At 39.3% G+C, this 18026-nt stretch overlaps 2 protein-coding genes across 3 annotated transcripts; both read right to left on the bottom strand.

The window, feature by feature from the left end:
* Positions 1 to 211: 211 nt before the first annotated feature.
* Positions 212 to 13002, bottom strand: LOC134796041 (general transcription factor IIH subunit 2). The gene is made up of 9 exons (XM_063767966.1): positions 12726 to 13002; positions 12396 to 12597; positions 12015 to 12154; positions 10647 to 10809; positions 9548 to 9646; positions 4428 to 4591; positions 3650 to 3781; positions 3225 to 3333; positions 212 to 1140 (listed from the first exon to the last, which is right to left on the bottom strand). The coding sequence occupies exons 1-9, from the start codon at positions 12785 to 12787 to the stop codon at positions 1009 to 1011; spliced, it is 1203 nt and encodes a 400-aa protein (XP_063624036.1). The 5' UTR covers positions 12788 to 13002; the 3' UTR covers positions 212 to 1008.
* Positions 13003 to 13871: 869 nt separating this feature from the next.
* LOC134795992 (SUMO-conjugating enzyme UBC9-A) lies at positions 13872 to 17883 on the bottom strand. Of its 2 annotated transcripts, none has more exons than XM_063767890.1 (5): positions 17775 to 17883; positions 17615 to 17692; positions 17450 to 17533; positions 16052 to 16314; positions 13872 to 14990 (listed from the first exon to the last, which is right to left on the bottom strand). In XM_063767890.1, the coding sequence occupies exons 2-5, from the start codon at positions 17678 to 17680 to the stop codon at positions 14924 to 14926; spliced, it is 480 nt and encodes a 159-aa protein (XP_063623960.1). In that variant the 5' UTR covers positions 17681 to 17692; positions 17775 to 17883; the 3' UTR covers positions 13872 to 14923. The 2 variants fall into 2 exon arrangements, with proteins under 2 accessions (XP_063623960.1, XP_063623959.1); XM_063767889.1 differs by having other exon boundaries at positions 17615 to 17680; positions 17775 to 17873.
* Positions 17884 to 18026: the final 143 nt, after the last annotated feature.

Consider the following 18026-nt stretch of genomic DNA (forward strand, 5'->3'; position numbering starts at 1 on the left):
TTATAAACAACATGTTCAGTGCAAGGGAGAATTGTGATATAAATAAACACTTTATAAAAATACACTGTTCTTTTTATTTCAATTTTGAATATTTTGTGTGTAATAAAGTCACAGTTTGGTTTATTAATCTTATATCGTCCGCTAAAGTCGCAAATCTCGTAACTTCTCCAGAGCAACTTTAGGTATTATTGAATAAATTAGCAAATCTCTAATGACCTTTAGTTAGGGGCTTGCGACTTTAGCCGATTATATACAGCAGTCTCCGTACCAGCGGTCGATTATGAACATGAACTTTATCACGTAACAATAAGACTGATATTCAAATGTCACTTTTCAACTTATGGCCCCGATATGTTGAAATGATGGATGGAAGAAAATAATACCAGTACAGAATATACAATAAATAGTACAATGTTTGACAACTGAAGATCACTGAATGACGCTCTTCCACAGTTACGCATAGGTATAGCACATTCTGTTTCAGCTGTCTAGATTTGTCAATATTTGTGCGTCATCTCATCTCATCTACGACTGCGATCATGCGTAAGGATCCATGAAATTGAAAACCTTAAAAATGAAACATTCAAATATTTCGTCTGCTTGCGTTCATGTTACTACCTCAATAACAGCTTCTTATCAGTAGTCGTAGCCGTGAAATGTGCTCAAACTGAAGCGAGCGTCCGAACCAGTGTTCGTAAATATGTATATGTATACACACACTAACTTATGTCTTCACTTCACTACGGTCTGCCAGCAGCTGGTTCCAATAGTAGTCCGATAAACTATTATCATCCCGAGGCCGTACACGGTAACAAACTCAATAATTGCCAGCAGTCGGCGACAAAAGCTCACAAACAAGTGACACATACATGTCCTCACTTCACTCGTGGTCCGAAAGCCACTGGTACAGGTTTGAACGGGAACACCCTTGAAAAGTCTATGGTCGTGGATTGTGACATCCTCAATCACTGCCGAAAGAATTAAACTACACACTAACATGTCCTCGCTTCACTCGTGGTCTGGCAGCCGCTGGTACAGGTGTGGACGCGAGGCGCAAGCAGGACACACGTGCAGTGTCGCCGCGACCGCGCTCGCGCACTCCCAGCAGTAATGCTCGCGGCAACGCGGGCAGCGGTGCAACTGTACAACAACAGAAGGAATTACTCACTATAAACAGAGGGGCTACCGCGAAAACCGAAATTCGCAAATTGCGGGGATCTTTCTCTTTTACTCCAATGAAGGCGTAATAAGACTGACAGAGAAAAATGCCCGCAATTTGCGAACTTCGATTTTCGCGGTTATAGCCCTGAAATCGATGAACTGGATATACGAAAGTAAAAGTGGCTGGGATCGAAGTAGCGTATTCTGCGTTCGCGGCAGATGCCATATTATACCACTAGGCCACCCGGTCACGGTGCTATTGGACGAAATTTCTAGAGTATATGCAATCATTTTTAAAGGCTTACGGCGCCCTTTGGGTTTAAATTACTCCATCCCCTTATTCACACCACTACTACTACATGCATAGAAGGTTCATATTCCTTTGATTATACCCGGACGGACGGAATTTGTGTTGCCTGTTAAGAGAATCAAAGGAATATGGACCTTCTAAGCAGTAGTTACATTTCATATTTAAATGGCAGCGTCAATAATCGCTAGCTGGCGACTCGACGGTTAGCTGGAGCAAGTATTGACTGCTTCTGATATTAAAATTTCAGGACTTTACTGACATAATGTCCGTAAAGGATTACCTGTAATACCAGTAATGGATTACCGATAACGAGGATCCGGACGGAAATGTATCGGGATGACAAAAGCGACGAAGTCACGTGAGTCATGTCATAATGATTTCCATACATTATTATTTAAGATTCAATGGGCGTTTTCTATAAACGATTGTCAATTTGCTAGAGCTATTCGTAGAGGTATCTTCAATGATTACCTTCTGTCGTTTTATTTTTAGGTTTCCGTACCTTAAAGGTAAAAACGTGCGTCTGTCTGTCCGACCACCCCCCTTTATCTCCGAAACTACTGGGTCTAAATTTATGAAAAAATACGCAAAATAGTTCTTTACCTATAGATGACAGGAAAACCTATTAGAAATGTGCAGTCAAGCACGAGTCGAACTTAATTACTTAGTTTTTGATCCGACCCCTACGGGTTTTTTAAGGACATCATTCACGTTCCACATAAAAAAATACATTGTTAAAAATTGGGTAATGTCCCAACCCTTGGAACGCGAGTCCGACTCGCACTTGACCGGTTTTTTTTTTTTATTATTAAGGTGCGCAATAACGAATATTCCATCGATCTATCTATACCTTTCCACGTGTAATGTCTCGTAAGTATGTAAATAAATTAATGTGCTTATAATTAAATTCGATATGCTAATAATGCAAATAAGTCGGCTGAACAAACTGTGTGCGCAGGTGAAGTTGGAACTGTAACATCTGTCCTATTATTTCTATTTATTATAATGTTGGTTTTTTAGTTAATAATGGAAACGTAATGAGCACGTGTAACGTGTAAGTTACTGAAGGTTTTCCACCGATACACGTGTCGCCTATTGTAATTTATTACCTGTGTTGTGATGTTATATAACTTGATATTGTATTTTCTCCAGTACGCGACTTCTCTTCATCTCTCCGTGTTCATGCGAAAGGTCATTCTGAATAATATTTATAGATCTACATCCTGATTGTCTGTCTTTTATTATATTGCTTTCATTTGTTTATTTCATGTACTTAGATAAATATTTTTATAGTAACAGAACTTAGTAACCAACTTGGTATGTATGACCATGTTTATAGAAAAACGCAGAATCTATCGGAATAACCCAAATACAAACACAGATACGGATACCCAAATACACATAGTATACAAACTAAACTAAACCAGTGTTATCCAGTATTATAGTATGTATCTTTAGGTATTTAAATAAAAGTAAACAAAATCTACCCTCAAAAGGCTCCTTAAGCCAGTTAAGGGTAGATGAAAACATTACATGATCAAATAATCTAGGTTAAACTAAAGTCAGGTCGTTCAGTGACAGACCCAGGCGCTTTTGTATTTGGTGGGTTAACCAATAAATTGTTTGTATACTTTTATTTAAATACCTAAAGATACAGAGTATAACCAGTTTTAATGTTCGTCGTTTAGGTACTTACTCGTTAATTTGTTATTTGTTTGTTGTTAATTTGGATGTTCGTCGTTTAGGTACTTACTTCTTTATCAAGTTCCACAAAAGGCCTTAAACACCCAAAACAGTACTGAGCTTGGCCTTCGTTTGGTATTTCTTCATACGGCTCCACAGGGAACAGGTGATGGTAAGATCTGCAACAAATGTTGTTAGCTATTCAACTGTCTGTAGGCTTGGTACAGTTGCGCCGCGACAGTATCTCGCCCGCGAGATAAGACTCCCGTCCCTATCTAATTAATACAGTTAGAAAAAGACGGGTAACATATCTCGCGGGCGAGATACTGTCGCGGTCGTGGCTGTATTCCATTTAAGTTATTATTAAAGTCTAGCTCGTCTAACTCGCTCCGACACCGCGCCGACAAGAAGCAGTATTTGCTGTTGCTGCGACATTGCGGGCAGAGGTGGCCTTCCGTGCCTACAGCCTTTGCCCTCTTCTAGATTAGGTCTTACCTAGCTAGATGTGGCGCTGACGCCAACGTGAGGCCGCAAGTCCGGCACTGCGCCGGCAGAGAGCAGTATTTGCTGCGACACTGCGGGCAGAGGTGCCCTTCTGTGCCTACGCCTTCGCCCTCTTCCAAGTGACTGAAAAAAAAAAACAATTTACACAATTAACGAAAAACTTAATAATAGATATCAGAGATTACAGCCATCATGTTTAAGATCCTTCTAAATGCACAAAATTACTCCATTACGGCTCGGCCATGACATTGCGTGACTGTCGGCAGCGGCAACCATAGCTGGGATCGCTGTCTCGCTCCAACCTATGGTTGCCGCCGCCGCCGCCGCCGTCAGTCGCGCAATGTCGTGGCCGAGCCGTTAGCTATATTCGTTAATATCGAAGCGATTTTACGAGGACACCGAAACAATTCTAGACTATTGGTAATGTGATTTTCACTATGCGCGACGACTATGCAATGCAACAAGCTTCACTAAGGGCCAGTTGCACCAACGATACTAGGAGTGATCGACGTTACACAACAATCAACTATGAAACCCTCCATACAAAAAACTTTGCAAACGTTTTAACGATGACAGGCTGTTTGGTGCAACCGACATTTAGGGTGGGTTGCACCAAGTCTTTTAAGTGTAAAGCGTTCGCAAAAAAATATTTTATGAGCAATTTCATTAGTAAATCGCTGTGTGACGTTGATCAGGCTGTCAAGTGTGGTTGGTAGAACTGGCCCCTAAACATTGTCACTTGTGTAATAAAGCAGGTACAGGTACTGACCACATGCACTGCGTGACGGGCGGGGGCGCGCTGTTGTCCTGCTCGGAGGGCGGCGCGTGCGGGAAGCCCATCTTGACGAGCCCCGCGTCCAGGCTGCGCGCGCGCGCCGGCGGCGCCGTGCACTCCAGTAGGAGGCTTCGGTAGTGGACGTCGTCTAGTATCACCTGAATACCATTCGTTACTCACTAGTAGTTAGCCCCGAACTGAGAACTTGCGGTTTGCCAAAAATTATATACAGCAATTGACTTAGTTGCACCTACTTACTCGTATAGTTCGACATAAAATAGTAGAAAATAAATTTCAAGAAAAAAAAACCGACTTCTATGGGAGCCGGTGAAAGATTATTGTATATAGATGGTGCACTATGTAGAAAAGGAGGTAAAACCACCCACTTTTCTAGTAGGTAGCATTTCGTTTCTGTAAGGGTCGCATTTTTAGCCTCACGAACCCTCTTCTCTGATAGCAGTTCGGTTCTGTGTGGATTACAGTTCGAACCTAACCAAAACCACTTTTCTAGTAGCATTTCGTTTCTGTAAGGCTCGCAGTTCTAACCTAACCTAACCCACTTATTTTCGATTCTGTGAGGATCGCAATGCAAACCTAACCTAACTCACTTAACGGCGCGTGTGGTGCGGTGTACGGGGGTTTGAGCGGGAGGGGCTAGTAAGTTTGGCGTCAATATACTTTATACCTACATTTTATGGTAGGTAATCATAGTGGTTTATTTAGCTTAGGTATCAGTGGTTTTCCGGGTCAAGGTCCGAGTCCGGGTCCAGTTCAGGGTCCAGGACCAGGTCCAAGTCGAGGTCCAGGTCTAGGTCTTGGTCCAGGTCCAAGTCCAGGTCCAAGTCCGGGTCCAGGTCTGGGTTCAGGTCCAGATAAGAGCCCGGATCCGGGTCAGGTCTGGCTCCAGGGCCAGCTCCGTCAAAATCGAAATTCGAAATCGCCAAACATGTAGTCATTGAAGAGTTCTCTTCTGATCATCATCAGCAGTTCCACTTCATCAAATACGACAGTTTTGAATGTAAATTCTTGATTTTCTGATGAAAATACGCAAATCTCTATACGCATGCCTTTAAGATTTGAGGAGTTCCCTCGATCAGGGGCGTATTTACCCTAGGGCCAAGGGGGCCATGGCCCGGGGCGGCAGGCCGCGGGGGGGCGGCTTTCGCCGCCCCCTCGCGGCTTTTTCTGGGCGCCTTTTATAATCAAACTTAGCTATATTTTTTATTATATTTTAATTGACATTTAAATTAATAAACAAACGAACGCTTCAAGCCCCACCAATTGCTTAAAATATCTACCAACAAGTACCTAAATTAAGCAACATTTTCGTTCAAGAAGTATTAGTACGGCGCAGTGCCGGATTTACCACTAGGCTGGGTAGGCTGAAGCCTAGGGCGTCAGATTTTAGGGGGCGGCAAATTTGGATCTAAAAAATATTTTATTTGCTGTTCAGATAGGGTCGACCAGAATTTTGTCGCTCCCCTATTTATTTGTAAAATTTAAATAACATTATTTTAATTATTTGTCGATTTTGATAGTGCTCTCGATATCAGATACAAATACAATACTTTTCATGACTTTCCAGCGCCACAGAATGAGGGATAATGGTACGGTCTGTGTAATACGCATCCCTACTACTGTCGTCTGCATAACAATGATTATCATTGATATGCAGCAATGACAGCACAGAACCTAGTGCAACGCCAGCGGTAATATCCACACTATCGGAGCAGCTTCCGTCTACTATACGGCTCATGTGCGTCTACCGGAAAAAAGCTAGCGATCCATTTGTATAACATAGTCCCTCGAGCAGACTCGATGCCAGACCCGACCGCTAGTAGCTATATCCAGTCTGACTGTCAATGCCTCACCTTGATTCGCAATGGCCAAAACCCAGCGGTACCCACCGGTCACCGATCAGACCAGGCAAATATAACGAGGTAGCATCGTCATTGAGTGACAAAAACGGCCCATATAAATCTGTACCTAGAATAGTGACATTAGTAACGTCACCTTTCTGCACTCAAAAGAATAAAAAATTATCTACGTTCCACTATCAGCGAAGAGCGCCTGAATAGCTTTGTGGCGTCTCCTCTATCTGTCACTGCCAAACGTCGTTCCACAATAACCTAACAGATGGCGTTAGGGAGCTTAGAACGCACAAAAACTGCTAAGAAGATACTACGTCTAGAACGCAATTAGTATGTGAGACCTACATCGCGCTTACGGAGTTATAATGTCAGTTTCTATATATATAACTTCCGACCAACTCTCAATGGACTTCGGTCCCCAGGCATAACACCCGCCTGGAGAGAGTACTCTCTATTGCCCCTCTCTACTTTCTACATTGGTGACCTTCCGACATTGGACAGCCATGAAGACCTCAAGATCCTGACGACGCCGCCTCGCAGCAAGCCATTTCCCTCTCTGAGTGTACCACCTAGCATGCCTCTGTACAGTCTGTACATATGTGATATACCTGTAAATATCTTGTAAATATTCATGCCTGGTACCTCAATCTCTCTCTCTCTCCGCTCGCCTCTCTGGCTCTGAGCTACTGCGCTCGTCACACTGGCTCTGAGCCGCTCCGCTCGCCTGTGACTCTGAGCATCTTCGCTCGCCACACTGGCTCGAGCACATCTGGTTTCGCTGCACACTTCATACGTCGTCGCTGACCCCTCCGCTCAAAGGGGGGCTGATGTGGCGTCTCCTCTAGCTGTCACTGCCAAACGTCGTTCCACAATAACCTAACAGATGGCGTTAGGGAGCTTAGAACGCACAAAAACTGCTAAGAAGATACTACGTCTAGAACGCAATTAGTATGTGAGACCTACATCGCGCTTACGGAGTTATAATGTCAGTTTCTATATATATAACTTCCGACCAACTCTCAATGGACTTCGGTCCCCAGGCATAACACCCGCCTGGAGAGAGTACTCTCTATTGCCTTCTATACCTTTCTACAGCTTAGCTCTTCTTAATACTTATAGAAGCTGAGCTGACAAACGTTTTAAATTACGGCAGCGTCATTAATGATTTTGTCAACCAATTTGTACATAGGAAAACAATGTAAATGCCTATGATGGTAAATGTTTCGTTTTTTTTTATTTCACACCCCAAAGGCACTTGTTGCAGGTTTTTTTTTTCTTAAATAAAATACTTTATCGTCACTGATGAAGGGGGGCGGCAAATCAAAATGGCCCGGGGCGCCAAATTTGTAAATACACCTCTGCCCTCGATTCCTCATGGATACCATCATCAGACCTCGCGCTTGACAAAAATGTGGCTTAAAAACTTAAGAACTTGCTTAACAAACATAACGAAGAGGACAAATCGCCAAACGTGAACTATGTGTCGTTGAAGAGTTCCGTTCTGATCATCATCAGCAGTTTCACTTCATCAAATGCGACAGTTTTTAATGAAAATGCTTGATTTTCTGATGAAAATACAAAAATCTCTATACGCATGCCTTTAAGATTTGAGGAGTTCCCTCGATTCCTCGTGGATCCCATCATCAGAACTCGAGCTTGACAAAAATGTGGCTTAAAAACTTAACTTGCTTAACAAACATAACGAAGAGGACAAATCGCCAAACGTGAACTCTGCTTCGTTGAAGAGTTCCGTTCTAATCATCATCAGCAGTTCCACTTCATCAGATGTCACTTTTTTGAATGTATATGCTTGATTTGTTGATAGAACACATAAATCACTATATGTATGCCTTTAAGATTTGAGGAGTTCCCTCGATTCCACATGGATCCCATCATAAGAACTGGGTTTTGACAAAAACGGGACCAATCTGTATGCATATACATACAATCAAAAAAATAATTTTCAAAATCGGTCCAGTAATGACGGAGATATGAGGGCGCCACTTTCTACGTAGCTGTCACATTTTTGACGTAAAATGCTTACACATGGCAACAATTTATAGTATGTCAAGATATTTCCGTCAGTAGAAAAAAGCGGCTAAAAATGTAGGCGCGAAGGGTTATCGTCCCATAGAAAATTTGAATATCGCGCCTTTTTCTACTGACAAACTTGTTTGACCGACTATAGGTATAGGTAAGCCGAAATATATCCTGTCAAATGTCAAATACCTATATTATGTTTATTTTTATCTTGCTAATTATTTCAAAATGGTAAATTTAAAAACGATATTATAAAAGTGCAAGCCGAGCACTTTCATTTGATACCAAACTCGACCATACTTTCTTGCAAAAAGATGACCAGAATAGCAAGACCCCTCACAAATAGCTTTTTAGCCTTCTAAGCTCTTCTAGCTCAATAACCCCTTGATCGAGCCTGCTCATAATTTAATGACTAAAATATAATGCCCTCAACTACACGTTTACCCAATTTCATTTAAATTAGAACAAATTTACTTAAGTTCTTGAGTATCAAACTATCCTCTGATAGTTCAGCTTAAAAACATCGAAATGCCGGGACGTGCCCCTAGCCAGCCGCGTGTCCCAAGTCGAATGTAAGAACTTCGTTCGCTTCGCTCGCTCGTTCGATTATTAGCTTACGTCCAGTGGGACAGGAGGGTTTCTCAAAAGACGGTTTTGGGTCGCTTTTTTCAGCAAGGAAAACGGGGTATTTTCCATGAATATTTGTTTTTGTGAACGCCGGATACTTCGGTACAATTCCAAATGAGAATGCGGATGAGGACGATAAGTAGTAGTAGAAGTGAGTAACAAGCGAATCCGAAAGAGGGTCTTGCTATGGTATGTAGGTACACCACAATTTGAAACTCGCAGCACACCTCTGAGAAGGGGTTGGCAACTGTCAAAGGTTTGCATAGATGGCGCCATCATAGCTTGCCCCTTTTTCTATCAGATTTGGCTTTAAGGGCTGGCACCCAGGGCATAAAAAATCCATTAAAAAAACAAAAAATTGACACCATTCTCGGGATTGACAGGGCAAGCTATGTTGGCGCCATCTGCTAAATACTTCGACCGGCCAACCCCATTGTGCAGTGCCAAAATATTAGTAGCTGTCAAAAACAAATATACCTATTACTAGTACACCCCGTTTTTAGTATCAGTTTCAAAATGTTACAATATAAATGACAAATTGACCATGTTAGCTTGAAATCCCATGTTTTTACTTACCCCATATTCGCCTCCAGTATCTTGACACAACTTTTTACAGATCCTGACTTCAGCTGCCAATCCTATTACACTACACCTGATACCGTCGGTCTTGAGACTCTGTAATAACAACCATTTAACAAAATATCATTTAACCACTTTACCGTCCGGCCCGCGAGACTGTGTTCCTCTCAACCGTCCGGGTTTTTTTAGCGACGCACGCCCCGACGCATGCAAATTGCATTGTCTAAGGCCAAAGACATATGTAACTCCGTATAAGATGAATAAAGTCTAAGGAAAAAACGTACCTCGGATGTCAAGAAAAAGTCATTCTCGGACAGATGGCGCATACACCTTTGGCCTATCCTCGGCTAGATGGCGGTGACGACACCGTTTCATATTTAACAATTTTAACACATAGGTATCAGTGAATGAACATGGGTCAAAATTATATAAAAATAATAAAATCATTTATCCAAATATATTAATTTTTTGATAGTTTTATACGTTTTCATTTTGAGTTTTAGTCGTGTGTCGATAGATGGCAGTAAATTTACTGTGACTACAAAATTTACTATGACAGGACCCCTCTATACTATCTATTCTCTTTGCTAAGGCCTTGCGTACACTGCCATCTATATTTTTTAGAGCTAACTATTTGGTTAGGCTACGTTGTTGCATCAAGAGAATTAGTAAATAATGCCGAAATATTCCGTTAGATGGCTCTGAAATCAACTGTCCTTCTTCCACCTTCCACCATGGGATAGTAAGGTTCCCGCGGACGATTAAGAGCATATTGGTTTCTGATACTATGCTATCGTCGGACGGTCAAGTGGTTAAGAGAAATTAGTACTTATATTTTGGATTATTGGTACTAAACCAGATCTAGGTGTAAATCAAAATAAATATGGAAAGATACTAAAATCTACCCCAAAAACCAGCTGCCATTGGGACAGCAATGCTGAATGATGAGGAACAAAAATCTGGTCTTGATATATGTGTTAACTTGTTTCAGAAGAAAAGCTCACCCAGTTTGTGATTGTGTGGTCATATCTTTCTTGTCTATTACTTGTACGCCTGGCACTTAGCACTAAAACCTGAACATATAGTCCCAACATACCTGTATAGTTGTAGTTATGTCCCCCGGATCACAAGTAGTGAGTGAGGCAAATAACACTAGAAGTTCTCTTGAAGCATGTCCAGGAAGGGGCTTAAGGACTCGGCTTGCGAACTCCAATGTGTTTTGCAGTGAGGGCTCACCAGTCAGGGCTATATTTGACAAGCTGAGGAAAAGAATGTGTTATTAAAAGTGTAACATTTTCAGAAATATGGTTATATTTGCATTGTTAAGATCAGCGGTCGGCAACCTGCGGCCCGCGGACCGCATGCTGCCCGTGTACCTGTCACTTGCGGCCCGTGAGCCTCCTTGGCTATTTTGTATGTAATAGTGACAAACGACAATGTCTCATAAAGTCATAAATATTAACAAAGTACGGCCCGCGTCACCTCCGTTAACTACTATGTGGCCCTTGGCTGCTAAAAGGTTGCCAACCGCTGACTAAGATTATATAAAAAGAGATTTTATTGGTAATAAATATCTTAAACAACATATTTTTTACATTATAATCCTAAAAAATATCTGATGTTATAAAGTGTTGGGTAACTTTTACAAATTTTGAACCTATTTTAGAGACTTTTAGAGTTATAAATGAATCACATTTCTTAATTAGAGTAGAGAGAGTAGAATAGAGTAGAGATGTTATATTTGAATACTAAGTGCTATGTCAAATATGGTACTCTCAATACCAAGTTGGTGTAAACTTAGCCTAGTCAAACTGGGATGTTCTGTTAACATGTTTGCTGCAGTAATGGGTTGATTCGGCCGATTTAGTATGTTAATAAATTGCCGCAGTGGAAAGTGTTAATAGAAAACTATTACAATGTTTAAAGTTGGTAGAAAGGGTTTCAATAGGCTAGAGATGACAAATGTTCATTTACGATATCAATCGATCAGGTTTGTTTTTAGGATCAAATGTCTATATGGGACCCATTGCAATAAAGCAATACAAAAGTCAGAAATGATAGTCAAAGTCTGACAATCGTACTTCACTCGCGAAACGCCCCTAACAAAACGATAAGTGACCGTGACGTCAAGGTCACTGAGAGTCCATCTTGAAGTATGGACTGTATGGAAAAAACAAGATAATTGCGTTTTTGTCGGTGAAATATTGCGTTTATGTACATTATAGATGCTATACAATCTTTTTTTGGATAAAATTTAAGGAATCAAATGGTATCCTTACTTATTTCCTTCTTGGAAGTTAAAAAAAACTTAATTTTGGAACTTTCAGTTCCTGTATTTTTGTATTATTTCCATATATTATTTTAATATCCACATTATTGTGATAAATTGCTCATTTGCTATCTATTTTACTAGGTTTTGTTATAAGATTCAACATGTGTCATCATCCCTATTAGTGTATCTTACCCTTGTACAGCCTTTATGTGTTTTCTAACATTCCCTGACATTTCAGTCAGCCTCTCTGCTCTCTTGTTCTTCATCAGCACCAGGCCCAGTTGACTCAAGGGGTTTTGATCAAAGAATTCTTCTATAAATCTCTCTAACAACTGAAAAATGCACAGAATGTCAATATCACATTCAAAATGTATTAAAAAAAATCTGTCCAAAAATATACTAACAAAATACATAATAATATTATATAGGTACCTAGTTGACATGAATGTAATTATGGTTTATGAGTAAAATTTAAAATTGATAATACCAGTCATGCTGCCAAGTGTACAAAAGAATATTAGATAGGAGTATATACATGTGAATAAGAGGAGAATAGAAAATGTGATGACATACCTTTAGTGTGCAAAGGAATCTAGTAGGCTTTATGTCCTGGCAGCTCATCGCCTCGGAGCAGTCCACGGCTACCAGAAGATGCCGCATCATGCCAAGCCTCACGGGCCCTTTGCGCGGCGCCGCTGCCTTCCGAGCTGCCTTTTGGGCGAACTCCGCCACCAGGCCTTCCACCAAACCATCCTCATCTTCTTTAATTGCCTCCCTATATTAAAAGATTTGGCATATTCAGAAACAAAAATAATAGTTTGCTCATAGAATACTAAACATAACCTCAATTCAGCAGAACTATCATAAACATTACTATTATAGAGAGTTAGGATAGCTACTTACCAGGTTTTCTCATAGCCGGTTTCCCAACGATACTCTTTTGGATCTACTTCGTCGTCTGCCATTGTTATCGTCTGAAGTTTTTGATAAGATTTAGGCAAGTGTTGAAGTGTTTAACAACAATGAATAATTAGGTTATCGGAATTTATAACAACACTGAATAGGAATTTAACATGTATCCAAACGTTCAAATAAAATAATTTAGTTGTCCTTTATATACTTCAATGTAATTTAATTGAAATACACATAAAACACTATAAATAAAAAGTATTCAAGTATTACCCACTGAATATCTTTTAGAACTGTCAGTGTCAGATATCTGTCAATTTAACAAACAGCTTTTTTTTACTTCTATACTGTCTTAGGCTAAAGCAATAACGTATACAGCCTTATGTTAAGTATTTTACGCAAAGCTTGGTCAAGCAAATCTTGTCAGTAGAAAAAGGCGGCAAATTTGAAAAATGTAGGCGCGAAGGGATATCGTCTCATAGAAAATTTGAATTTCGCGCCTTTTTCTACTGACAAGATTTGCTTGACCATCTATATATTTTACGACAAAGCTGAAATTAAGTTATAATGGTTTTAGCAGTGTATAAACTTATTATGCAGCTTGAAACTATCGAGCTAATTTTAATTATTAAATAGGGAGGAAATTATAATAGATTCCGTTTAAGCCTGGCCGTACACGGACGGAATGACATGTGCAAGCGAGACAGCGCTATGCATTTGTAGAGCGACGTCCCGTTCCCACCTCTCATTCCGTATGGAAACCGAATGAATATTCCGTCCGTGTGCGGCCAGGGAGGCGTCCTCTCACTTTTGCGATTTGTTGTAATGTTACATTGCCAGCTAAGTGGGTTCAACAAATTAAATTTTCGATGAAAAGCCGCAATGAATCAAAAATTAAATTCGCATTAAAGCTATTAAATTAAGCGACTTATAAAATGTTGAATGTTCTGATTAGTGAGTATTATATTCTTTGGTTCTGAGACTTCCTTCGCGAACCGTTTGTTTATCCCATGTCTATCCACTTACGCCAATTTTTTTACCTACATGACCCAATAAATTGCAATGGCGTTATAAAAACATGTATATTTATGCTAAAAACAGGATCTATGGGAAAGGTAGAGTAGGGAAAAATACTAAAAAAACTTTTACAATTTTTATTGTTCGATAAGACGGACGTAAGATACAAAAATAGTTAAAATAATGACGCAGATTCTTAAAGCAACTTACATTTTGAACATCTCGACAGTATGTAAAGTATTATTTTCGCAGACATGTTTTTGCGCGCAAAGGTGCCGCGACTAAAACAAAGCTGTAGAAATAACACCATATTAATAGCACAAATGTTTGGGACCAATACTGCCTCCCTAATGCTGTCATTTACCAATAAATTAGGTCCTTAATAGTTAACAATATTCTAATGTAAACAATAATTGCCAGGTCTATTATGGAGTGTTAAGTGTTATTTTACAATATTACTTGATTTACAAACTACAAAAGGGCTAAATTCTGCAGCCCTACACTAAAATACATCAGCTGATTTCAATTATATCTAGTCATAAATGTAAGATGAGAAAGAACCCCACTGATCTGAAAACTATCTAAAATAAAAACCTATTTAATTACAAAATATTTGAATTAATTTGGTCATAAAGTTACATCAACACTAAAAACTCTAAGTAAAGAGCTTTACACATTGAAATTTGAATGTTTGTCAGCTCAATATTTAATGTAACACCATATATTTTTTACATATTCTTTGTGTTGATGCAACCTTACCTTAGGTACAATCTTGAATAATATATTAACACAATAATACTTGAGATAGAGCTTAGACAAGATTATACCTTACCCTAATTAAACATCTATTAGCCAGCTTCAGAGACTTGTGGGGTAGCCCTGGAATCAACAGAGTAAGTATACAATACCAATTGATGTTTTACAGATTCTTTTGTGGAATGCATTTGGCTGCAACAGACAAGATAACATAGATGCAACTGTAAAGCATGTCTGTTGTACTGCAACTGAACTTATTTTCAATATAACCATGGCTTGAAGAACTTTCATCCAGGCCATAATAGTAAAAAAAAAACAATATCATCAAATGCCCGTTTTATCTGTGACATGTTACAGTTGCAGCTATACTTTGAGATGGCGGTAGTTGAGCTTTGGGAACATTCCAGAATGTTGAGTGTTCACTCGGTGGCGGCCATAGCGCGTGCTTGCGCGCGGACTCGCTTGTCATACTCTAGTCGGTTTTGGCTGTAACAAAAGAAACAAATATTATTAACTATGATAAAATTACATTCAATGAAAGGCAAAGGATAATATAAAAATGCCTATTGCACCACTGATTGAAATAAGTAAATTTAGAGGGTCGTTATTATAGTCTGTCCCCCTTATTCATAAACGCGCTACAAACCTCAATTAGCTAATAATTGTTTGTCCTTTTTTTGACTTATGTGTTTGTAAGAAAACGATAAAACATAATTTAACTAAATCAGGCACATAACGTTTTATGAATAAGGGTGTGCATCTGTGTATCTTTAGATATTTAAATTAAAGGTAAACAAAATCTACCCTCAAATGGCTCCTTAAGCCAGTTGAGGGTAGATGAAAAAATTACATGATCAATAATTGTTATCTGCATCTTTTTCTTACAAATATAGATATAGGTTACAGGCCTTTGTAAAATATAACCATGCATGTAAAGTTTTACTAACAAGTCAGTTATGCTGTCATGTTATAGGTTAATTCAGTGATGTACACAGTTTCTTTTTTGCAGGAGGAGGCTGTTCGGAAGCAAAGATCTATAACTGACAAATAAGTCAGTTAAGGGCTGTTTTGTTTATAAATTCCTGGGCCATTCCAGATGCTTCCAAGGATCACTGGTTTAGATGAAATTCTTAGTAATCCTATAAAGGAAACACTTAGATATGATACATTTCTAGGACTTTAAGTAGGTAATGACACTTGAATAGTGTATTTTTTTTATTTAGGATTGTTAAAGGGTTATTTATTTATCAAATGGCATTACAGTTACTGGATTCAATTTAATTATTAATCTAGAGATTGAGGTTTGCACTCTTCAGATACTCAATGGCCTTACGGGCAATAAGAATGGCGCATGAATGGGGCCAGTACAGTGGTGTGACACCACTACAATGCAATTGGTTGATGCGTACGCATCACGCGCGCGATTGGTCGTAACTAGTTGCATTAGGCTGCACACTTAGCTCCAAATCGTGAGTGACACCACTGAACTAGTACCAGTTTTAGTGCCCGTAAGGCCCGTCCTGAGATATACGTTAATGAATACTAACCAGTAAATTGTGTAAGCTTCAGCTTGTGCAGGGTCCTTCACGTTGGGCTCATTCAGGAGATCTTGGATGCCGAGTAGGATCTGTTTGATTGTGATGGCGGGACGCCAGTCTTTCTCCTCGTCGAGCAGAGACAGGCACACTGTTCCAGACGGGTACACGTTGGGATGGAATAGTGGAGGCTCGAATTTGCATTTCGGGGGGCTTGATGGGTAGTCATCTTTGAAGATCATTCGCAGTTTGTATAAGCCTCCCTCCCATGGTGTCTGAAATAAATAAACAAATATTATGTATGAATAAAACGATGAAATTTAAACAATGTTGTTTTGGATTCCATTCCAAGGTACCGTAAAACGGGGAAAATAGGAATCGCGGGGTAAATTGGAATAAAAGTCTGCTTTTCTAAACTGGTCTGTTAGTTCCATTACAACCAGACAGGAGGTCAACTTATTAATTTCTGAACGAACATGGTATTTTTTGCTACTGGCTACACTGAGCATTTAAATCAGCCAATGGCTTTTCAGTAAGAAAAACACATTTAAAGTCAGGGTAGTCGTCAACACGTGTGCATGGTGCTTTTAACTTCAAGTTTTAGGTAAGTAATATTGTGAAAAGTGTTGAAATTTGCATAATATCGATCATAATAGTGTATTGTGGTTTATATAAATCAAAAAGTAAGTAAATAATTGTAATATTTCATTACAAATCTTAGTTTTTCGATAACCACTCGTTTTTAGGTTATTTTTGATATAATAGGAACGGTGAAGGGGGAAATTGGCACGTCAACAGGTCTAATTGGAACAACGTGGGGGTTATTTGGTTTGTTAATGGGGAAAATTGGCATTGCCTAATAGGGTTGTCAAAAATTAATTAATTTATTCAATAAAAATATGATCTCACAAAGCATTTTTAATGTAGTGCCTATTGTAAAGATCTTCCGAGACTAGTTTTGAAGGTATCTGATGATGATGATGATGATGGTAGGTACCTATCTAGCTTTGAATAGATTGAGTGACAACCCTAGTGAAAATTCCAATTAACCTCACTTTCGAACCTATTTACCCCGTCAGGGGTAAATTGAAATCCGATAGGGTTTTTGTAAAATATATCAAAATATGGCAATAAGTCGGGAATTTAAGGCTACTCAGCATCTAAAAGAGCTTACCATACATGTTTATGTAGTACTATAAAATACTCTATGACTTACGGAAGATGGTTAAAATTCCAGTTGAATGTGAATATTGGACCTATTTACCCCGTTTTACGGTAACAAGTAATATTAGTACAATGTTTCGTCTAATAATTTCATATAATCATCGAAATATCTTTATTGGCGGAGAATACTTAATAATCAAACAAGTTGAAAGGAAAATAGCTCCTGAAAAATCTAGAAATACTAACCCCCTTCTTTCCGGGAATCGCACACTCCCATGTCATCAAATTGAGTGATCCATCAGGGTTTTTCATAGGCCTGGCTACAAATCCCTGAAAAAAATAAGACGGACCCGTTAAAACACGTAACAATTGTTGTTTGCAAAAAAAAACGGTAATCCAAATCCTACGTACGAAAGGATGGTCTCTGCGCCAAGCTTTTCTCTCCTCCGCTAAACGTGCACTGGCTATTCCCGACATCTGGAATATATACTAATGTAACGTTAACATTTTACACCTTATGAACCATAAAATATGATTATCAATACATTAATAACGATACTGATGTACTCACTTTATAATTTTAAATTAAATAAAAATTGCACGGCGCGAATAAAAGCGTCCCACGATGCGTCAAGCAGACAATTAATTATTTTTTATTTGTTCACGTACGTAAAATATAGAATCCACCAATAACAAGCAAACTACTCTCCATTCATTGGTTAAATTTACCTACCACTTAACGACTTACCCAATCGCCATGAACTTACAAAACATGATGCAGAAAAAACATAGAGAACGAACAAACGACTACCATCTGTAGTGA

The sequence above is a fragment of the Cydia splendana genome, chromosome 13 (assembly GCF_910591565.1).
Source record: "Cydia splendana chromosome 13, ilCydSple1.2, whole genome shotgun sequence".
Classification (NCBI taxonomy): Eukaryota; Metazoa; Arthropoda; class Insecta; order Lepidoptera; family Tortricidae; genus Cydia; species Cydia splendana.

What these genes read in the sequence shown, in the direction of transcription:
- LOC134796041 (XM_063767966.1), bottom strand. Translation starts at nt 12,787, where the DNA reads ATGGCAGACGACGAAGTAGATCCAAAAGAGTATCGTTGGGAAACCGGC. An exon ending in ATACTGGAGGCGAATATGGG is followed by an intron (nt 4,592 to 9,547) that starts GTAAGTAAAAAC and finishes AATGGTATTCAG; the next exon opens with GTGATACTAGACGACGTCCA. An exon ending in TTGTGGAACTTGATAAAGAA is followed by an intron (nt 1,141 to 3,224) that starts GTAAGTACCTAA and finishes GTTGTTGTACAG; the next exon opens with TTGCACCGCTGCCCGCGTTG.
- LOC134795992 (XM_063767890.1), bottom strand. Translation starts at nt 17,680, where the DNA reads ATGTCGGGAATAGCCAGTGCACGTTTAGCGGAGGAGAGAAAAGCTTGG. An exon ending in CGATTCCCGGAAAGAAGGGG is followed by an intron (nt 16,315 to 17,449) that starts GTTAGTATTTCT and finishes TATTTATTTCAG; the next exon opens with ACACCATGGGAGGGAGGCTT. An exon ending in GAAGCTTACACAATTTACTG is followed by an intron (nt 14,991 to 16,051) that starts GTTAGTATTCAT and finishes CTTTTGTTACAG; the next exon opens with CCAAAACCGACTAGAGTATG.